General features: G+C 41.1%; 1 protein-coding gene and 1 pseudogene across 2 annotated transcripts in view; both read left to right on the forward strand.

Annotated features, from left to right (window-relative positions):
* The window catches only part of Exoc1 (exocyst complex component 1), a 43,013-nt gene extending 39,460 nt beyond the window's left edge, over positions 1-3,553 (forward strand). The window contains exons 18-19 of one of the 2 annotated variants that reach the window (XM_013009086.1): positions 700-894; positions 2,886-3,553. In XM_013009086.1, the coding sequence (XP_012864540.1) occupies positions 700-894; positions 2,886-3,038 (348 nt within the window). In that variant the 3' untranslated portion in view covers positions 3,039-3,553. The remainder of the gene's footprint in view (positions 1-699; positions 895-2,885) is intronic. The other variant, XM_013009088.1, reaches the window with a different exon arrangement.
* A 3,294-nt stretch (positions 3,554-6,847) lies between these two features.
* On the forward strand, positions 6,848-8,407 carry LOC105980346 (annotated as a pseudogene).
* The last annotated feature ends 9,946 nt before the right edge of the window (positions 8,408-18,353 follow it).

Below are 18,353 nucleotides of genomic sequence, written 5' to 3' on the forward strand. Positions count from 1 at the left end.
TTCGACTCGTGGCCTAGGTGCTATCCCTTAGTTTTTTTGCTCAAGGCTGGAACTCTACCACTTCAGTCACAGTTCCACTTAGGTTTTTTTTTTTTTTTCTTGTGGTTAATTAGTGATAAGAGTCTGGTGGATTTTCCAGTCTGCACTGGCTTTGAACTTCATTTTTCAGTCTCCTGAGTAGCTAGGATGACAGGGATGAGCACTGGTGCCTGGCCTCTTTTAATTCTTACAAATACTGATACAGCTAGTCACAGTGGTTCACTCCTGTAATCCTAGCTGTTCAGGAGGATTAGCGTGTACTAGACCTGTTTTTAATTCCCAGCACTAGAAAATTACAAAACAAAAAATAAATCAAGATATAACACGAAATTGCAATTTCATTTATATATGCACATTAAAAGATTAGAAGGCTTCGTAAGAAATGTATGCATTATCCTGCCCATGTAATTGTAACCCCTCTGTACAGTATGTTCACAAATAAAATTAAATTAAATTAAAAACAAATAAAAAAAAGATTAGAAGGAAAAATAAAGCATTAACTGATCATCACTGATAACATAATAAGTGCTTACTACTTTATACTTTTACACATTATTTGGTTTTTATCCAGAGAATATATGCTATTCTGTAATCCTAGTTTTTAAAGAATTTAAGTGACAAGGTAGTTTTTAGCTGTTACTTCTTTTCATGTCCTTGAAGCATTTCTTTGAAGGCGTTGAAGCTCGAGTAGCACAGGGAATAAGAGAGGAGGAGGTGAGCTACCAGCTTGCATTTAACAAACAAGAACTTCGTAAAGTCATTAAAGAATATCCTGGGAAGGAGGTGAAGAAAGGTCTGGATAACCTGTACAAGAAGGTTGACAAGCATTTGTGTGAAGAAGAGAACTTACTTCAGGTGAGCCTTGATCTTTTCACCTTCCTATATGGAAGATATAACACTTTTCTTCAAAATAATACTCTACAAATGTTACCCACTTTCTCATTTTTGTGTAGAGGAAATCAACAAAGACCAAATTAAAGAGTTTTGAGGCCAGGCACTGGCGGCTCATGTCTGTAATCCTAACTACTCTGGAGGCTGAGATCTGAGGATCATGGTTCGAAGCCAGCCTGGGCAGGAAAGGCTGTGAAACTCTTTATCTCCAATAAATTGCTAAAAAACTGGAAGAGGTGTTTTGGCTCAAGAGGTAGAGTGCTAGCCTTGAGCTGAAGAGCTGAGGGACAGCGCTCAAGCCCAGAGGTCAAGCCCTACAACCAAAAAAAAGGGGAAAAAAAGAGTTGTGAATAAGTAAGCAATAATATTTTCATCATTGTTGGCATTCTCCTGCTTATTTTATGTGCATTTTATTGGGTGAGGCATTAGGTTGCAGGGTTAAGTGCTTCTGAGTGTGGGGACTAGAGTTAGAAGTAGATTCAAATTTAGATCTGCCAAGAGCTGCATGATTTAAGGCAAGGCACTTCACGTCTCAGAGTAGAAAGACTGCCTCTCATGGGCTCTGTTGCTACTTGTCACTGTCATTTTATACATAAGAAGGCCAAAGCTTAGAGAGCTGGAGTGATTGGACAAAGATAATGAGACCATAGTTAAACGCTGAATTATACCACTGTTTGTTATAAACTGTGATGAAAAGCCCAAAGGTGAATGAGAATAATTCCTATGTCAACATTATAGAAGGCTTCATGAGGGACATGAAACTTATGTTAACTTCTGAAAGTCATAATATTTTAATAAGCAAAGGCAAGGAAGAGGCTTCCAGGCAGAAGAAATAACATTAGCTAAAAACTGAAAAGCAAAAGATATAATACTGTTTAGGGAATATTGGTTAGTCTTAAATTGACAGGAACTTAGGATTTGTGCAGAGAAGAAACAAGAGAAAGTCCTAAAGAGGGCATTTGTTTACCTGCCAAGAAAGGATTATAGGAGTGCTCACTATCACCCTGTCTTTATGAATTTAAATACATGCATACAACACTTTGCACTGTGCTGATAGATTCTGCTTCAATAAATGTGAGCTGTCATGTCAATGTGTATACCAAATTTGGTCTTCATATTTGTCTATATATTAGTCTGTACTGTTAGGTTATAAAGTATGTGATTCAGGGTGTGAGTCTGGCTCACTTGGTGTCCTCCACAGTATTAAGCAGTGTTTTGCATCATTAATTATAGATGAAGGAAAATTAAAACCAGCTATAATGGAATTGCAGCATTAATTTGGATATCATGTAATAACTGGTTAGTTCCATACATTATGTGTTTGTCTTATCTATTGTTGATATTGGAGTATGTATAAATGTATAGTACTAGCTAAAACATAGTGAATGCTTACACATGTCAAACACTGTCCTAAACAGTTTGCATATATTCACTCATTTAACCCTCATAAGAAAATAGGAGGAGAGGCTGGATGTCAGTGGCTCATGCCTGTAATCCTAGCTACTCAGGGCTGAGATCTGATGATTGAAATTCAAAGCCATCCTGGGCAGAAACTCTGAGATTCTTATCTCTAATAATCTACTCAGAAAACAGAAGTGTTGCTGTGGCTCAAATGGTAGAGAGCTTGCCTTGAGCTGAAGAGCGGCCCAGGCCCAGAATTCAAGCCCCAGGACCAACAAAAAAAGGAAAATGGAAAAAAAAAAGAAAATAGGAAGAGAAAGTATTCTTAATAGCTTGGTTTATAGTTGAAGAACTTGGGATGAATGGCTAAGCAATGATGTTTTAAATAGACCTTCAGAATTAAGTAGAAGGCCTAGAATTATGGCTCTGGTATGCATTTCTTAACTCCCATACTATACTAGATTTTTTGCCTATGTCTTGTCATTAACTGAACATATTTGATTAAGAATTCTTTCCATTCAGTTCAGTGGCTTTTATTTTCTTTTTAATAATAGGTGGTTTGGCACTCCATGCAAGATGAATTTATACGCCAGTACAAGCACTTTGAAGGTTTGATAGCTCGCTGTTACCCTGGGTCTGGTGTTACAATGGAATTTACTATTCAGGACATTTTGGATTATTGTTCCAGCATTGCTCAGTCACACTAAACATCATGTAAGAAGAAAAGATGAATGAGTAAGCTTTCTCACTGCACACAAAAATCAGGCAACTGCTTTGAGAACATAGACTTTTCTAATTTTTCTCTATTAAAAAATGGCAATTAAATAGGTGGTACTATAATGGAAATATTTAAGTGTAAAAGTACCTACCTGTGTAGCAGCCTTATTTGCCTCATAGGTTGTGTGCTAACTTAAGGCATTTATGGCATTATAAAATGCCGTTAGCACTTTCAAGTGAGGGAACAGGAGATTTCCCTGCATTGCCTCGTGTCTGTGTTTGAATGTGGTTTTCCAGAGTGTAATGCACTGGGACCTTTGGCATTCACTATTTACCTGTTGCTTGGGAAATCATGGACCTACTAAACTACTGTACAGAATGTTTTATCTAACAGGTGTGCAGAGCAGTTATGAACTTTGATTTTTGAGTATTATGTGACTTATCCTGTAGTGAATCTGAAATAAAAGCATTTTCAAAAAAGTTGGTACTTGATGACATTTTGTAGGTTTTTATGTGCTATTTCCTCCTGTACAAAAGCAAATACAGAATCAGTATACAAAATTAATGTGCAGTTTTTTTCTTTCTCTTTTTTTTTTTTCCTGTGGGTGTGCACAACCTGGGCTTTAACTCAGGTTCTGGGCTTTTTTGTTAAGCTTTTGTGCTCAAGCCTAGTGCTCTACCACTTGAGCCATAGCTCCACTTCTAGTTTTTTTGTGGTTAATTGATGATAAGAGTCTCATGGATTTTCCTGCCCAAGTTAGTTTCAAACTGCAATCCTCAGATCTCAGCCTCCTGAGTAGCTAGGATAACAGGCGTGAGCACCCAGTACCTAGCTAGCAAATTTGAAAGCACAAAACACTTAAAAATATAATAAAAAAGGTAATAAGACAAGAAAAAAACAATGACAATAAGAAAATAATAACATCAAAGATACTAAGTATTTATCTAATAAAAGATTTTGTACTCACAAATACTTACATTGAATCCCTAAGCTCCTCCAAAGTAGCTAAGATGTACTTGGCCCCTCTGAGATGCTTCTAAAGGCAGCCAGGATTGCACTGATCTGAGCCATCCTTCACAATCTAGTTCTCCCTTCACCTGTGTTTGGCTTAGGAATGTGCATCTGTGTGAGTCAGTGAAATGCGTAAGAGCTGCTAAGAAATCCTAGAAAAAATGTATCAGCCTGATGAAAGTACAGTTTATACAAGGCCTTTTGCCTTCCTCTTTTCTTTCTTCGTGGGATATAATGATAGTACTAGTTAGAGCTCTGGAAGCTCTGATTAGGGAAAGACTAGGAGACTGGGCTGGCAAAGCAAAAATGTAGGATTTGATTAACACCAAAGTCTGCCCAGCCTAGCCTTCATGTGTATGAGATGACCCAGTGTCTTCATTGCCTAAGCCACTGTCATTATTCTATGATCTGCACATAGCTCCTTTTCCTATTTACAGTTTAATCTTCACTCATTCTTCCACTCATCAATTCATTTCTCCAAATAGATGGCACAGTAGAAAAGAGGATGTGCTTTGCAATCGGACAGCCCTAGGTTTGAGACCAGCCTTACCCAATACTAGTCCATACCTCTCTAAGCTTTGTTCCCTCTTCTACAGAAACAGGCTTGCCTACCTTATAACTGTCATGAAAACTAAATAAAATAACATGTAGAAATTAACACAGTGCCTGACACTGTTTTCATTCCATGATAACCATCACTATTACACTGCTCTGCACCAAGAGCTTTCTCTTGTTCCAAGGGATAAACAAAAGGAAGGGTGGCTACATTTTCTGAATATTTAGTTTTGCATTTGATGATTAAATACTACCTCAGGATTTCCCCAAGCATAGTTAAATCTTATTACTCACAGCTTATACGTTAGATAATTCATATATCATACTATATGATTACTTTTTTCCTGGAGTATTAAAAATGAACAAGCATATTCAATCATTACTAGGCTGGCTCCAGCCACTTGGAATTAAAATCAGAAGGTGGAAATGGAGCGGCAGACATCATTGTGAATTAGAAGAGCAGTATTTTTTTTTGTTTATGGTTTTGTAGAACTAATATTGCTTCTCAAGAATAGTAATGCCAGGCTCTGGTGGCTCATGCCTGTGATCCTAACTATTCTATAGGAGGCTGAGATCTGAGAATTGCAGTTCAAAGCCAGCCCAGGCAGAAAAGTTCACAAGGCTCTCATCTCTAATTAACCACAAAAAGCAGGAAGTGGAGCTGTAGTTCATGTGGTAGAGCACTATCCTTGAGCCCAAAACCTCAGGGTCAGTGCCAGGTCCTAAGTTCAGTCCCCAGGATTGGCACACATACACACAAAGAATATAACAAGTTATTGTTTTGCATTAAGTGCACCAGCAAGGTTAGTTTTATAATCATCTGCCATTAGTATTTTAGAGTTAAGTAGAGCATAGAAGATATACCAGAAAAAGACTAAAAATCTGACTGGGTTAATTGACAAGTGTCTTTGTGAGCATTTTGAAGAGAGAACTGTTAGTTTGCCTGGTTACTTGTGTCCAGTGAGAACAGACAAAAAGAGTATATGGAGAGATATTTAAAAGATGTAATTCCTCAAGAAAATGTGGTATATATACACAATGGAATTCTATCCCTGCATCAGAAAGAATGACATTACCCCATTTGTTAGGAAATGGAAAAACTTGGAAAAAATTATATTAAGTGAAGTAAGCCAGGCCCAAAGAAACATAGGTCCCATGGTTTCCCTTATTTGCAATATCTAGTATATGTATGAGTCAAGCGGAAAAGGTCAGATAATGTGATGTCAGGAAAATGAACCCTTAGATATGTATTTTAATGTTTTTTTCTTTCATGCATGTGTTTCTAATGCATTTATAAGATTATCTCTTTGTTGCTTTGTATGTCCCTCCCCCACAGTATAACCCCTGCTTTCACTATATTTGATGTCAGTATAACTTGTGGAGGAGATGGGGAAAAACCAGTTGTTTAAGGATACAGGTAGACCTGTTGCAACAATGAGAAGTACAAGTTGTCATGTCCAAAACGAGCTTTACAACGTCGGTGCGGGAGGGGGAGTGGGGAGAGGAAAGGGGGGGAAGGAGAAGGATTGGGATTGGGGGGGAGGGGGAAGGCTGGGAAGGGATGTGAAGGGTAAACCAAAGGAGGAGGCTGCAATGCTTGGTAAGAAATGTACGCATTATCCTGCCCATGTAATTGTAACCCCTCTGTACAGTATGTTCACAAATAAAATAAAAAAAATGTAGATCCTCAAATGACATGAGTACATTATTAAAAATAGTAAAAATCAAAATAGTAAAGGATAAGTGCAGTTATTTAAATTTTTAGGGGGGTTATTTTAACTTTGTATGCTAGAGTATAAGAATATCTTCTCCAAACTTTGTGCTTATTTACTGGAAAACCTTAGGCAAGTGATTAACATTTTGGAAAGCACAATCATTATCTTTTTGGGTTTTATAAATGTTTTAATAGGTCTAGAAAGCTTTGAGAAGTGTGGAAGAAATTCTATGAGAATTTTAACGTATCTGGCATTTGCTATGTTTTTAGAGACTTGGCTCCCTGGATGAACCAGAAGTTCTTTCTAGTTTATCACCAGAATTTGCCAAGCTGAAACTAAGCCAATATTGATCACTCTACAACTACTTCGAGGTCAGCATTGACCCGTAAATAGTATAGCACTGAGAGGGAAAAAAAGAACTTTCTAAAAAAATATTAAAGTTAAGGAACAAGTTCACATTTCATTCAAAACATCTAATGCTTCTATAAGAAGGCTTGTAGGGAGTGCGTTACTTACCTTGACTCTTAGCTTGTCAGGGACGGTAACCGGGACTCGGGGTGCCTGCTCCTGCTCCTGTCGCCTTTGCCACCAAATCCACAGTCATCATGCGTGAGTGTATCTCCATCCACGTTGGCCAGGCTGGTGTCCAGATTGACAATGCCTGCTGGGAGCTCTACTGCCTGGAACACGGCATCCAGCCTGATGGCCAGATGCCAAGTGACAAGACCATTGGGGAGATGACTTCTTCAACACCTTCTTCAGTGAGACAGGCACTGGCAAGCATGTGCCCAGGGCAGTGCTTGTAGACCTGGAACCCATAGTCATTGATGAAGTTCGAACTGGCACCTACCGTCAACTTTTCCACCCTGAGCAGCTCATCACAGGCAAGGAAGATGCTGCCAATAACTATGCCCGTGGGCACTACACCATTGGCAAGGCGATCATTGACCTCGTCTTGGACCGGATCAGAAAGCTGGCTGACAGTGCACAGGTCTTCAGGGCTTCCTGGTCTTCCACAGCTTTGGTGGGGGAACTGGCTCTGGCTTCACCTCCCTGCTGATGGAGCGTCTCTCTGTGGACTATGGCAAGAAGTCCAAGCTGGAGTTCTCCATTTACCCCACCCCCCAGGTGTCCACAGCTGTAGTTGAGCCCTACAACTCTATCCACCCACACCACCCTGGAGCATTCTGATTGTGCCTTCATGGTGGACAATGAGGCCATCTATGACATCTGTCGTAGAAACCTCAATATTGAGCGCCCAACCTACACTAACCTGAACCGCCTTATTAGCCAGATTGTGTCTTCCATCACAGCTTCCCTGAGGTTTGATGGGGCCCTGAATGTTGACCTGACAGAATTCCAGACCAATCTGGTGCCTTATCCCCGCATCCACTTCCCCCTGGCCACATATGCCCCTGTCATCTCTGCTGAGAAAACCTACCATGAACAGCTTTCTGTAGCAGAGATCACCAATGCTTGCTTAGAGCCAGCCAACCAGATGGTGAAATGTGACCCTCGCCATGGTAAATACATGGCCTGCTGCCTGTTGTACCATGGTGATGTGGTTCCCAAAGATGTCAATGCTGCCATTGCTACCATCAAGACCAAGTGCAGCATCCAGTTTGTGGATTGGTGTCCCACTGGTTTCAAGGTTGGCATCAATTACCAGCCGCCCACTGTGGTTCCTGGTGGAGACCTGGCCAAGGTACAGCGCACTGTGTGCATACTGAGCAACACCACAGCCATTGCTGAGGCCTGGGCTCGCCTGGACCACAAGTTTGACCTGATGTATGCCCAGCGTGCCTTTGTCCACTGGTATGTGGGTGAGGGGATGGAGGAAGGAGAGTTTTCTGAGGCCCGTGAGGACATGGCTGCCCTAGAGAAGGATTATGAGGAGGTTGGTATGGATTCTGTTGAAGGAGAGGGTGAGGAAGAAGGAGAGGAGTACTAATCACTCATTCCTTTGACCCTGCAGCATGTCATGCTCCCAGAACTTCAGCTTCACCATTAGCTGGCAGTCACTAAAATGTTTCTGACTAGATTCTGTTCAACTGTGATCATGTCTGTCTTTTTCCATGTGTGAAAGGTTTTAATCCATTATGTCTCAAAAGTAAAGGCTTTAAGAAATTTTTAAAAAAAGAAGGCTTGTAGGAATGCTGGAGGGGATGCAGAGAAAGAGGAACTTTATTACACTGCTGGTGGGAATGTACACTTATACTTTGGAAGCAGTCTGGAGGGTCCTCAGAAAGCTAAATATTGACCTCCCTTATGACCCAGTCATACCACTTCTAGGCATCTATCCTGAACAACAGGAACCAATATACAAGGACACGTGCACCTCCATGTTTATTGCAGCACTGTTCGCAATAGCTAGGATATGGAAACAACCCAGATGCCCCACCACAGATGAATGGATCCAAAAATTGTGGTATCTATACACAATGAAATATTATGCAGCCATTAGAAATGACAAAATAATGGTATTTGCAGGGAAATGGATGGAGCTAGAAGAAATCATGTTGAGCGAGGTAAGCCAAGAGCAAAGAGACAAACAGTACATGGTCTCCCTGATAAGTGGATGTTAAACCCAAAATGTTAGGTGATGTGACAAAATGAACAGGACTTAAGAAACAAAGGACTTCCACTCATCTGGTTGAATCACTACTAAATAACCCCATGCTGTTGATCACATGTATGGTATATATGTGTACACCGAACGGGAACCAGAAAGATGACACAGAACTAGAGGGAATCAGGGGAAAACATATAACAGCGGAGCCCATCAGCTGCACTGGACATTGACCAAAATGAACTAAGCAACTCAATGGCAGCAATGGAAGGGAACAAGTGGGAAAGAGGGACCAACTGATGCTATGCAAAACAAAAGAAATGTACATACCACCCAATTGGAAAAAATAACTGTATCACAAAGCTCATAGAACTCATAAATGTTATAGACGGTGATAGACAATTTGCTCCAGGAAAGTAAAAATGTGTTTGTGACTTTAACTGAGCATCATTATCCCACAATACTGTGAAATTTGGGAAATTATGTGACCACTTAATCACAATAAATGAAAAAAAGAAGGCTTGTAGGTTCTAACATTTTATGTGATTAGTCTTAAGATGTAGTAAAACATATTTGTGATAACTTTCCTTAGAATTTACAACAAACCAAAGTGACAATATTAACTAGAGCCACAATTGTACTTCTAGTTCATGCTCATAAAATTTCAAATCCATATTTTTTCTTTGGAGGAGTAATTGGCTGTGAGATTGACCAAACCCTAAACCAAATCACAAAAATGACGGCCCTAAGTAGAAGCTAGGTGAGAGAGTTAATAAGTATAGCGAATGATACTTGATTTTGCCTGCCTGGCTCCAGAGCGTCCCTTAAGAACTAGTCTTTTTTTCTGCTTCTTTCTCAACGTCTCTTACCTTTTATGTGCTTTTAGTTGATGTGTATGTGCAGTTTCTGTTTCTGTATGAAAAGTATTATTGGTCCTCACAAGGGAGAATGAAAGGAATTGAATTACTGCAGAAATGAGTTGAAATGTGTCTTGTGGATCATTCTGGATCTTGATGGGAATATCCATTCCAGGACCCACTCTACTAAGACTGGAAACATGACTTAATTAGCCAAACCAGACAAACTCTGCCTCTCTACTGGGGACCAGAGTCTTGAGCGGAATTGTTGAGTATAGTTGAAGTTAAAATCCTTCCAAACGTCACACCAAAAGATACTATCCATAAATACCTTAAATATGCGATAACGTTGATAAAATGCACAGTGCTAACATATACTTGATTTTAAACAGACATAAATCAGTCATGTATTTCTTGACAATAGCAGACAATGCAAACTCAACTGTCCCCAGAGTAAATGGATGGATCCACCAGAATGGCATCCACACTTCACGCTATCCCACCTCACCCCACCCTCCCATACTTCTGCCAGATTAGTCTCGCAAAGTCCTTTATATGAATCCCCCACAACCTCTAATAACTGGCTATTGTTCTTAGCCTGTAGAGACTCTGTGAGGTAGGCATGTCTGTCATACACATGGACTGGAATAGTAATGACTAAGAAATAGACTTTCACTAATTTAATGCCTTTCCTGATGCAGAAGACTCCTTTCCTTTTATCAGCGGCCAAGCATGACTAAGAAGGCCACAATTTCAGTCTTTCAGAATTTCTCAAGCCAGCTGGAGAGGGAAAATAATACCCTTAAAATCCGAAGCTCCTTGAAGGAGGTGAAGGCTGATAAGGATTGCTCGTTTTACAGGTGATTGGTAGAAGAGTGTTTGAAATGGTGTGATTGACTATAGCAGGAGATATTAGGGAGTCTTGGTAAAGGTCTTTTCTCCTTCTCTATGTAATCCATTCTCAATCAAAAAGTTTCTGTTAGCCAGATGCCAGTGGCTCACGCTATAGTGCTAGCTACCCAGGAGGCTGAGATCTAAGGATCACAGTTCAAAGTCAGGCCCAGCAGAAAAATCTGTGAGACTCATCTCCAATTAATCACCAGAAAAACGGAAGTGGCACTGTGGCTGAAAGTGGAAAACCACTAGCCTTGAGCAAAACAGCTCAGGGATAGTATCCAGGACCAAAAAAAATAAACTTTCTGTTGTTTTGCTTTGTTTTCTTAGGATGCCAGAGACTAAACCTAGAGCTTTTAAGTACTAGACAAATGTATTACCACTGAGCTCTGATCTAGTTTCTTGCAGGACACAGAATGATACTTTAAAATGGGAACAGATCTAACATCTTTTTAAACCTTCTGATCCCAGTTACTGTTGATGTGCCAGGGAGAAACATTTTGTCTATTCCTGGGTCAGAATTCAAGTCCAGCAGCGAAGGCTTATCCTTGTTGCATGAACTTCATGGGTGGAACTGAGGGTGGGGGCTGGAGTCATCTGAAGTCTCTGTGAATCTTGTCATGACGAATTGATGCTGGCTCTGTTGAGGGGCTTCAGTACTCTTCACCAAGGATAGTCTCCTTAAGATTAGTTTTGGCTTTGTTGCAACATGGTGACTAAATTCCAAGAGAAAGTTGAGAGTGGGGAGAGGAAGGAAGAGAAAGAGTAGAGAGCTGAGCAAGAGTAAGATTCTAAATTCAAACTCCCAGGACCCCAAGTTCAATGAAGGTAATAAAAAGTATTCTAGGTATTTTAGAAAGAATTTATGAGCATGATGTGCTTAACAAAATTAGTGGAAGAGCTGGACAGGCAAGAGTCACAGCACTACCGCTAAATTTTCAGCTTCAACACTGTTATACACTGCTATACACTGTAACATCAGCATATATCCCTGCTACTTGTCTGATACTATGATGGGGGAGGAAATGGGTGGGGATTGAGATGACTTCTACAAAACAGGAAGTGGAGCTTGCTCCTTTGGGTACCAACCCAGACATGTGCTGTACAAGCAGACTTTTTATATCTAAATGAATAGTTGAGTGTCATGTGCCAAGCACATGTCCATTTCTGCAATTGACTTTTCCCCACATACCTATGGAAAAGGCCTAACTGATTTTGTGGGTATACTGCCACAAAGCCCTGGAGCCACAGTTCAAACCCAGGCTGCCTGACTTCAAGTGTGCCTCATGGTCATGTCACCAGTCAAAGGTGGTGATTACCTACCAACTTGAGACAAAGCAAAGAAGGGCCTCCATCCTCAACCATCCCTCCATGAAGTGGGTGTACAATCCTCCAAAATGACCCAGGGATGACTACTGTTCACCAATGCTAGAAAACAAATATAATCTGATCCTGCTGCTTATTCATATGCCAAAATCTATTCAAGAAATTGACATCTCTCATGCCCATTCTTTTCAGAATGTCAAGGCTTTGTCTTTAAAGCAGAATCATATTACCACCATTTGACATTGACAAATCCAACTGATCAATCATTAGTGCTTTCTCCTTTCCTCTGGCACATTAGATAGCCAAGGCCATATTGACTACACTTTATGAGACATCAAAAATAAAGTAAGCCATGAAATCTTTGGCTATTACAGCTATAGCATCCATCATATAAAAACCCCAGAGCCCTGATGAAATGTTCTGTCACAATCTAATCTCTTCTTTCTATTATTAGGCATGCAATCCTTCGTACAGGAAGTGCTTAAACAGGAAGCATTTAAAAGAAAACTATAGAGCCAGGCACCGGTGGTGCATACCTATAATCCCAGCTACTCAGGAGGCTGAGATCTGAGGATCTTAGTTCAAAGCCAACCCAGGCAGGAAAGTCCATGAGACTCTTGTCTTCAATGAACCACCAGAATACTGGAAGTGGCACTGTGGCTCAAGTGGTAGAGCACTCGCCTTTTGCTGAGGAGCATAGGGATAGCACCCAGGTCCAGAGTTCAAGCCCCATAACCAACAGGAAAGAAAGAAAGAAAAAAAAGAAAACTGTAAATAAATCCTCATCATTTCATCTTTGATCATTTTGATCAGATATAATGTGACCAAGAAAGTTTCAACAAATCCCTATGCATCTTAAGTTTGTCCAATCGTACATTTTTCCTAAAGATATATAAATCACCATTAGTTAATTATATTGAATCACTCTTAACCATTTATTCACTGAACTTGTATTGATGGCCTGTGGGATTACAGAGATAAGGTTACTTACTTGGGAGAACTCCTGATGTAGTGGGAGAAAACGGGCATCAGTGGCTCACACCTGCAATCCTAGCCACTCTGGAGGCTCAGATCTGAGGATCACAACTCAAAGCCAGCCCATGCATCAAAGTCCAGGAGACTCTTATCTCTAACCAGAAAACTGGAAATGGCACTGTGGCTCAAAGTGGTAGAGCGCTAGCCTTGAGCACAAAAGGCTCAATATCAGCACCCAGGCCCTGAGTTCAAGACCTAGGAGTAAGGGAAGTATACCTTTGCTTTACTCATAGCCTCTCCCTGTCCTCCAATTGCTGCTGGAGAGAAGAGGCAAGAGAGACCTTACATAACCATGACAGAGACTGCTCTCTGGGGCTGCCAGATGTTTCAACTTGACTTTTGTCTTTTTGTCTTCTGGGTTCCTTGGAAACCCTCTCCTCCCTAGGGGTCTCTCCCTTGTCCTTCACATCCTAAGAGGAAATGCCTATAGGCCCCCATTCATCTACACTGATTCTCAGCCTTTGGAACGGGTGCATCTCAACTCTGGGTAGAAGGGAACCCTATTTGTGGAGGTTGTCTTCCCTGGGGAACTCCCTCTACAGGACTGGAGCCTCTTAGGGTTCCGTTGCGGGTAACAAGCCCTCTAGACCATATAAGTGGCAAGGACTTGCAAAAAGACTGTAGGAGGCTTGTAGAATTATTGGAAACAATTCTGGTGGTAAAATTTATAGAAACTAGGATTCCTCTCTGGAGAGGGCAAAACCACTTCAACCAATGCTACAGGATGCTCTTGATATCTCCCTCACAGAGATCTCTGCTGTGACATGCAAAGATACATGTCACCCGCAACAAACTCAGGAAGGTTATCTCCAAATCAGGGCTCTCTTCTCCAGTCAGAGAATATGCACCAAGTGGTCTCCTTTAACCCCTCCCATGGTACCTCTATCTTGAATGAAATTAGTTCTTTGTAAAGTCCTTGCTCCTACCTTGGTATTGGGAGTGAGTAATAACTGATTCTGGCTTCTTAGCCAGTGACAGCTGTAGGATGGATATGGGCTAGGTGCCCAACCATGGCCAGCCAGAGGCTAGGAGACATCTTTCTTTATGGGGGAAGAACTGGAGGCATTTTTTTTTTTTGTCCTGCTCAGGCAGTCTCCAGCTCTTTTTTTTTTTTTTTTGGTCCAGTTGTGGGGCCTGAACTCTGGGCCTGAGTGTTGTCCCTCAGCTCTTCAGCTCAAGGCTAGCACTCTACCACTTGAGCCACAGCGCCACTTCCGGCTTTTTTTTCTTTTACTTATATGGTGCTGAGGAATCGAACCCAGGGCCTCAGGCATACAAGGCAAGCACTTTACCACTGAGCCAACTTCCCAGCCCCTCCAGCTCTTTTTCTCACTTCTTGTTTTAGGTTTTTGACAACTAATACGGAAACACTATAATACCTGGATCAGATCCTTTTACTCTATGGTATGGAAGAATGAATCCATGAAAACAGAGAAGTAAAATGGTAAATATTTATTGAAGAAAAAGATAAGCAGAAGCCAGGCGCTGGTGGCTCATGCCTGTCATCCTAGCTACTCAAGAGGCTGAGATCTGAGGAGCGTGGTTCCAAGCCAGCAGGGCCAGGAAAGTCCTTGTGAGATTCTTATTTCCAATTAATTAAAAACCAGAAGTGGCATTGTGACTCAAGAGGTACAGTGCTAGCCTTGAGCAAAAGGAGCTTATGGACAGCACCCAGACCCAGAGTTCAAGACCCAGGACCACCGGGAAAAAAAAGAAAGTTAAGCAGAGCTCTGGCTCTGGCTCCCAAAGGAAAGCACTGTATAAGTGCATTTGCAGTTGTTAATAAGGTGCGTCTAAGACAACGACACGACCCTCGGGATTATTGGACCATATCAATTCCCAGACCCAATCAGAAGCTTCACACAGCCTGCATGAGCTCCATTCTTATTTAGCCCTTCTGTCTGGGTGGTCATTCTGGCATATATCTATCTCTAGGATCGGATCAATCTTTGTTCATATACAAGTGTTCCCTAGGCAATTGCCACAATATGATAGCCAGGAGCTGGCATACAGGACTGGTCAAGGCTATGGTGATGTGATGCCCAGGAGCCCAAATATGGGGTTGCTCAAGGCCATGATGAGGGGTGCAGAACCTCTACAGGAGGGCGCCATTGCCCTGATTGCCTAGCCAGGTTCTTTTTCTGCTCTTACAACCATCTTGTGACCATGACACAAAAGGTCTGAGTATAATGAGGGCCACCCACTGAGGAGAGAAAGATGTAAGTGCCCAGGTCCTAGATGGCACCACTGAACCACAAATCAAACCAACACTCACTCCTGCCAGGTATTTTGTCAAGTTGTCCCATGAAATGCCTTTGTGACTTAACCAAGTATTAGGCATTCTTACACTTGCAGCCAAATGCATCTTGAAGTTAGTTTAGTTTTCCCAGGATTCTCTCCTTTCCTTCCTTCCTTCCTTTCCTTCTTTCTTTTCTTTCTTTCGCTAGTCCTGGGGCTCAAACTCTGGGCTTGGGCGTTGTCCCTGAGCTCCTTTTTTGCTCAAGGCTGGTGTTCTACCACTGGAGCCACGGAGCCACATCCAGCCTTTTCTGTGGTTAAATGGAGATAAGAATCTCATGGACCTTTCTGTCCAGTCTTGCTTTGAACTATGATCCTCAGATCTCAGCCTCCTGGGGAGCTAGGATTACAGCTGTGAGCCCCCAGTGCCCAGTTCTTCTTCTAAATTCATGTGATGTTTATTCTATTTCATCAACTGGAATTTCAACATAAGTGTGTTGGTTTGATGGGACTACTTAATGAAGCAGAACCAAAATGAATGTGAGAGCTCAAAAAGCTGAGCTTAGAGACCCAAAAGGATTGGGAATCTGCAAGGCCGTTTTCCAAGCAGAGAATGCCCAGGGATCCATGGAGAGGTCAATCAGTTCTGGTTTAACAGGAATTTAGATCTATCCTGGGTGAGGGCTAATTTGACCCTAAACTGCCTGGGAGCCTGGCAGCAGACTTAAATGATAAGCTCTTTACTGTTTTAACTCTAGTTTCCAAAATGAGGAATTCACCTACTACTTGTATACAAAATATTGTTACCTGTTGACAATACTTTCTGCACATACTTCCCTATACAAAATGCAAAAAAAAAAAAAAAACTTGAGTAGAACCTTGGGATCTGAAGCTGGTGAAAGGCTGTAGGTGCCCTGGTACCCCAAATCTCAATTCCATTTCTAGTCTTCATTAATACTTTGTCTCCAGTCTCAGTGTCTGTGAAGGGTTGGGGCACATGTCTTAACCAATAAGCATTGAACTGTATTACAGTTCTGGAAGCTAGAAATCTGAAGTCAAGACACTGATAGTATTGGTTCTTGTGAGGCCTGTGATAAGACAGTTTGTCTCTGCTACTGTCTAGTGGTCTGCTTGAAGGCCTCTGGCATTCCTTATATATGGCATTTTCCCTGTGCTCTCATGTTATGGGAACCAGGATGGTTCAAACCCAGAAAGGTTCCTAGAAGGCATGAACCTCAACCAGGGGTGCCAAGCTTGTGATACAGGGTGCCGTATTCATAACCCCCATACTGGCTAAATTTGTGACATTGTCAGAATAAAGACTAAAAGGACTAGTCTAGTTAGGTGGCAGGTCAATAGAACTTTATTTAACAGGAAGCCGAGCATATCCCTGATGTGGGCACAGGAAGGCACCAAGTCCTTTGTATAATATTTATATTTGTAAGACTCAAGTAATATTTATAGGAGAAGTTTAACTTCTCTTCAAATAAGCATTTTTTTGCCTGGCACCTGGTACTACCCAATCATTTTGCTGTTGGAAAATTCTAATACAGCAAAGCATGGAGACAGCAAATCTGAGGTGATCTTACCAAGGGTTTTTGTAAGGCATGGGTGCCTGTTTCTTGTAACTGCAATTGCCATTGTCTCAATTAAAAAGAATCTCTAAGTGTTGTGTACATTGCTCATTTGGAGTGAGGGTAGAGTAATGGTGTCTATCACTTTTCCCACCTCCTTGGGAAATGGGGCGAGCTAAGGGAAGAAAGATGTGCTGCCTTTATTTATAATGTTTAATTTTGCAGCCTTTATAGTCCTCCTTTCATTGTATCTTATGTTTTGGAACTAATTGGAGATTGCCAAACACCCAGTCTCCTCAATTGACCATGAGCATCTGCCAGATACTTCCTTCTAGACCTTAGAGCATAAAAACCCATCATTAGGAGATATTTATTCTCTTGTAAATGGATCTCCTTTCAGCCCAAGAATGAACTCCATCAGATGCTTTTCTTGAAATATTTATTCAGGATACGCATATCTAGAAATAGTCAATGCAAGATTAAAATACAGGTTAGCTTCTAAAAAATTCTAATTTGAGAAGGTGGGGTGAGAGACTTCAAATTCCATATCAATAATGTTAATTTTTAGCTCATTTTGATATCTTTTCATGTCTTGGATTTGAACTTGCTTTTGTTTTCAAATCTCAGCATCCCTAACTCAGTCTGGCTTATTCAGACCATCTTCCCTCTGTACTGGATTTCTTTTCTTACATGATGTTCATTTTGTAAGGATAGCAGTCATATTGGATTATGGCACCAAACTACTTCAGTATGAGCTCATCTTAACTAAATAAATCTGCAGTGACCCCATTTTCAAATAAAGCTATATTTTAGACACTGGGAATTAGAAACCCAAAATATGAATTCGAAGAAGACTCAACCCATAACAATATAGAATCGAGTTTTAGAGCATGCATCCCTGTTGGCATAAATTCAACAAAATGGCCTTAATTCTCATAGTTGTAGCGATGCACTTCAGCTAACCATGGCTGACCCGTAACTAAGGGTCTCCCAACACATTGGCCCTTCTATTTTCAGGTCAGCAAACCAGTCTTTCTCCTGTTCCTCAGCTTCTAAGGATTCTTGTAAACATATTAGGGCTCCTACATAGTCTAGGGCAATCTCTGTGTCTTGAAGTTTTTAATATTGACTAAACAGTCCAAGTTCCTCTGGCCATATAACATGTTCACAGAGTTCCACATTAAGATGTGGACATCTCTTTTATTCTTCCTACTCTAGCTGTTAGTTCATAGTATATTCCTTCCTTCCTTCTTTTCAGTACTGAGATTTGATCAGCCTTGCTCAGCTGATACTCTAATACTCTACCAGTTGAGCCATGCCTCCAGTCCTGTTTTTTGCTGGTTATTTTAGAGTCTGGAGGACTTTTTTTTTTTTAACCCAGGCTGGCCTCAAATTGCCATCCTGAGTACAGGCATGAGCCACCAGCACCGGCTATACTTATTTCTTAATGGCTACTTCTTTTCAAAAGACATCTGCCCCCCCTTACCCCCACCACTCCACAAATGTGCTTAATTGTACATATCCATGACA

This window comes from Dipodomys ordii, unplaced genomic scaffold, assembly GCF_000151885.1.
Source record: "Dipodomys ordii isolate 6190 unplaced genomic scaffold, Dord_2.0 Scaffold8, whole genome shotgun sequence".
NCBI lineage: Eukaryota > Metazoa > Chordata > Mammalia > Rodentia > Heteromyidae > Dipodomys > Dipodomys ordii.